This window comes from Microtus pennsylvanicus, chromosome 16, assembly GCF_037038515.1.
Source record: "Microtus pennsylvanicus isolate mMicPen1 chromosome 16, mMicPen1.hap1, whole genome shotgun sequence".
NCBI lineage: Eukaryota > Metazoa > Chordata > Mammalia > Rodentia > Cricetidae > Microtus > Microtus pennsylvanicus.
In genome coordinates this window covers 37,369,282-37,372,872 of record NC_134594.1, presented here as the reverse complement: position 1 = coordinate 37,372,872, position 3,591 = coordinate 37,369,282, and the positions used below count along the sequence as shown (strand labels likewise).

The following is a 3,591-nucleotide window of genomic DNA, read 5'->3' as shown; positions in this document are numbered from 1 at the left end:
CCCCTGAAACTGGAGTTCCATGTCATCGTGAGCCACCCAGCATGAGTTAGGAACACATTCAAGTCTGCTGGAAAAGCAGCAAGTGCTCTTAACCTCTGAGCCATCTCTCCAGTCCTACACGTGACCTATTAAACCTTTATTTTCCCTGTTGTCTTACGATTTGTAGCCACTGGGGTTGCCATGGAGCTTGGTGGCATTATCCACACCGAAGGAGCCTCACTGGGGTGGGAAAGGAGAAGCGTTGGTCCCAGGGCCTCTCTCTGGGAACACTACTGTTCTCACAGAGATCCCAACCCCATCCCTTGTTCCTTTGCTGCTCAACCACCCATGCCTTCCCGTAATCATGATGGCTTTGGAGAATCACCTAGTGATGAGAATGTCTCTTGACTAACCTCCCCCTGTGGGGGATTCCTGGTAGCTAGACAGCCTCTTCAACTCCATCTCCTACAAGAAGTGTTTCCCGTCCCTGGGTGTGTCTCTATCTCATGCAAAAACTGGCAGCGCATTCCGCCCTGCCCCAGCTACCAGCTTCCTGTCACTTCCCCCAGGGAACTGCAAGGCCTCTGGGAGCAAAGTCTGGCTTGGCTTCCTGTTTGGTCAGTGCCAAGAGCACCTGTGTTCCTAGGCAATAGGACTGCTGAGCTGAGTTCCACTGAAGCCGGTCCCAAGGCTGTAGCCAAGAGTGAAGCTCTAAACCCAGAGTTTACACTGCAGAACCCCTCCTTTGAGCAACTAAAGTTGTTTAAGACTCACTGGGAGTGTGTGTATGTGTGTGTGTGTATGCATGTGTGTGTATGCATACGTGTGTGCGCGCGTGTGTATGCGTGTGAATATAATCAATATACATAGTATGAAATGCTCAAAAAAAATAAAAAAAATGTATTTAAAAAAAGATTCACTAGAGGAAGTCACCAGAAACAGATTTCAGTAAGCTGGAAGGACTGGGGGTGGAACAGGGGTTCTGTTTAGAAAACAAAGATTTCCAAGAGGCTAGCACCAACCTTTTCCCTCTTCATAATTTAATGTTTTTCTCACCACTCAGTTATTACCCAGGAACAGGGTAGAGATTCAATACTTGCAGCAGTGCAATGGCTGGGAACCATTTGAAAGAGTCCTGACTGGATAAGCAGACAGATATTACTCTACTGGTCGTAGAAAATAAATAAACATTTATCTGGTTCTAAATATGACTTTCAAATCATCCAACACATTAACCTTTTCAAAATACAAATTCTTCCATCTCAATGACCATTACCCCATAGTTTGCTATAAAGTTCCATCTTTTGCTGGACGGGGTGAAATTAACCTCCGGGAAAATGTACTACGTCAGTAACTCACTTTTTTCACTTCTCATGGGAAATAAAACAGAATTCCCATTTCCACTTCGTCATTGTCTTTCAGAGACTGGGACGGTTCCACAGCCTCATCTGTGCTTGAAGAACGCTAAGGTCTTCAGGCTTCTCTGGCCTTCAGGTGGCTTTTCACAAACTCAGTCAATTTCCTGAACCCGGCATCCAGCCCTTCTCCAGTGACAGCTGAGCAGGGTTGCACGTACCAGCACCGGTCGCTACACAGCTTCTTCACCTTGAATATCCTGGTGATCTCCTCGGCACTCAGAGCTCCAGGCAAGTCTTGTTTGTTGGCTAATATGACGACCGGCGCGTTTTTGATGTGTTCATTCTGCAAAATGTGCTTGAACTCTTTGCAGGAGTCCTTGAGTCTCTGCTTGCCGTCGGAACAGTCCACCACGTACACCAGCCCGTCTGCGTTCTCACAGTAGCAGTCCCAGACGGTTCGCATCTTCTCCTGCCCTCCAACATCCCACACGGTGAGCGGAAGATCAGTATCCAGCTGGACCATCTCCACGTTGAAGCCGATGGTTGGGATGGTCGTGAGAGTCTCAGCAAGCTTTAACCTGTAAAGCAGAGTAGATTTCCCAGCAGAGTCGAGTCCCAGAAGAAGAATATGGGCTTGTTTGCCTTTGGGATTTTTAGAATTCAGCAATCCCATTTTGGGATTTTTCTTCCTTGAAGTTCTTTTCTTCTGGCTGGGGACAATGGTTCCTTCCCAGTTCTTGCATGAAAACGTTTAGGGAGAAAAAGTAAGTGAGCGCCACATCTGTAGCCAGGGAGCAGGTGGCTGGCAGCTCCGTTTATACTGTAGCTTATCGACTTGATTACAGTCAAATAGCTTTATTTGCAGTCCCAGCCAATCCTGAGGAATCTGTGGGAGTAACCAGCCCGGTATCACAGTGGCTCAAAGGGGACATTCTTTGCCACTGAGTAGGATTAGGAGTGGCCCGATGCTGCAGCTTTATTCTCTCAGGTGCAAACGTTTGGAGGAAATGAAATACTAAAAAAGACATTCCCAGGACCACCACCGCAGAACAAACGCGACCTTTGGTTTTAACTAGCTTGAACTAAACTCTTTGGTAGAACTATCTTATCCAGTTGTAACTAAGTATCAGGGCTGTCGAACCACCCGCAGAGTTTATCGCCCTCTCTGTATCTAAATGCTTCCTCTTACCCAGTTACTCAGTGGGAAACTTTGAGCCCGCCAACCTCAGTCTCATAAGCAAAGCCATCACTTCCAGGCAGGGAACTTAACGCTATTCACAGAACCAAATTTCTCTGGGGAAATATTTTACCCATACACTTTTCAATAAAACAGACAGACTGAAGATGGCAAACTGACCCCAAGTGAACTTCACCAGCGCCATGATAAAGGCAAAAAAGAGCACATAGTCATCAGAGTCCATCGGAGGGTGGGGTTTTAACAGAGATTCTAGGAGACAGAAAATGGGTGGAAGATGAGCGGTAACTGGCCTAGTGAGATAAAGCTGAGGCTTCGGGGTTGGTGCACTGGAGAGAGGCAGCGGGAAGAGCAGAATATATATATATATGTGTGTGTGTGTGTGTGTGTGTGTGTGTGTGTGTGTGTGTGTATTCTAAAATATATATATATGTATATATATATTCTAAAATATATTCTAAATATATCCTAATATATATTCTAATATTCTAAAACAAGAAATGGATAAGATTTTTAAAAAAGGAAGTCAGAAAACAAAGACCAAGTCCTGAAAACTTATTTTGAAAGGCAGATATTTTAAAGCCCTATGGTGGTGGTGTACACCTTTAATCCCAGCACTCAGGGAGCAGAGGCAGGCGGATCTCTGAGTTCAAAGCCAGCCTGGTATGCAGAGTGAGTTCCAGGATAGCCAAAGCTACACAGAGAAACGATGTCTCAGGGAAAAATAAAAAGAGAGAGAGAGAAAAAAGATCTATTAGAAACTGCATGATAGGAGCCAGGTGGTGGTGGTATAGCAGCGCATGCCTTTAACCCTGGCACTCGGGAGACAGAGGCAGGCCATCTCTGTGAGTTTGAAGCCAGCCTAGCCTACAAGAGCTAGTTCCAGGACAGGCTCCAAAGCTACAGAGAAACCCTGTCTGAAAAAAAAACCAAAAGAAAGAAAAAGAAGAAGAGGAAGAGGAAGAGAGAGAGAGAGAGAGAGAGAGAGAGAGAGACTGCGTAAGAGGTTAAAGGCAAACACTAAAGAGATGTTTCAGAGAAAGAGAAGAGGGAGAGAGG

General features: G+C 45.8%; 1 protein-coding gene across 1 annotated transcript; it reads right to left on the bottom strand.

Moving 5' to 3' along the window:
- Positions 1–998: 998 nt before the first annotated feature.
- Positions 999–2,131, bottom strand: Arl14 (ARF like GTPase 14). The gene has a single exon (XM_075950823.1). It carries the CDS (start codon positions 2,008–2,010, stop codon positions 1,453–1,455), a length of 558 nt encoding a protein of 185 aa, XP_075806938.1. The 5' UTR covers positions 2,011–2,131; the 3' UTR covers positions 999–1,452.
- Positions 2,132–3,591: the final 1,460 nt, after the last annotated feature.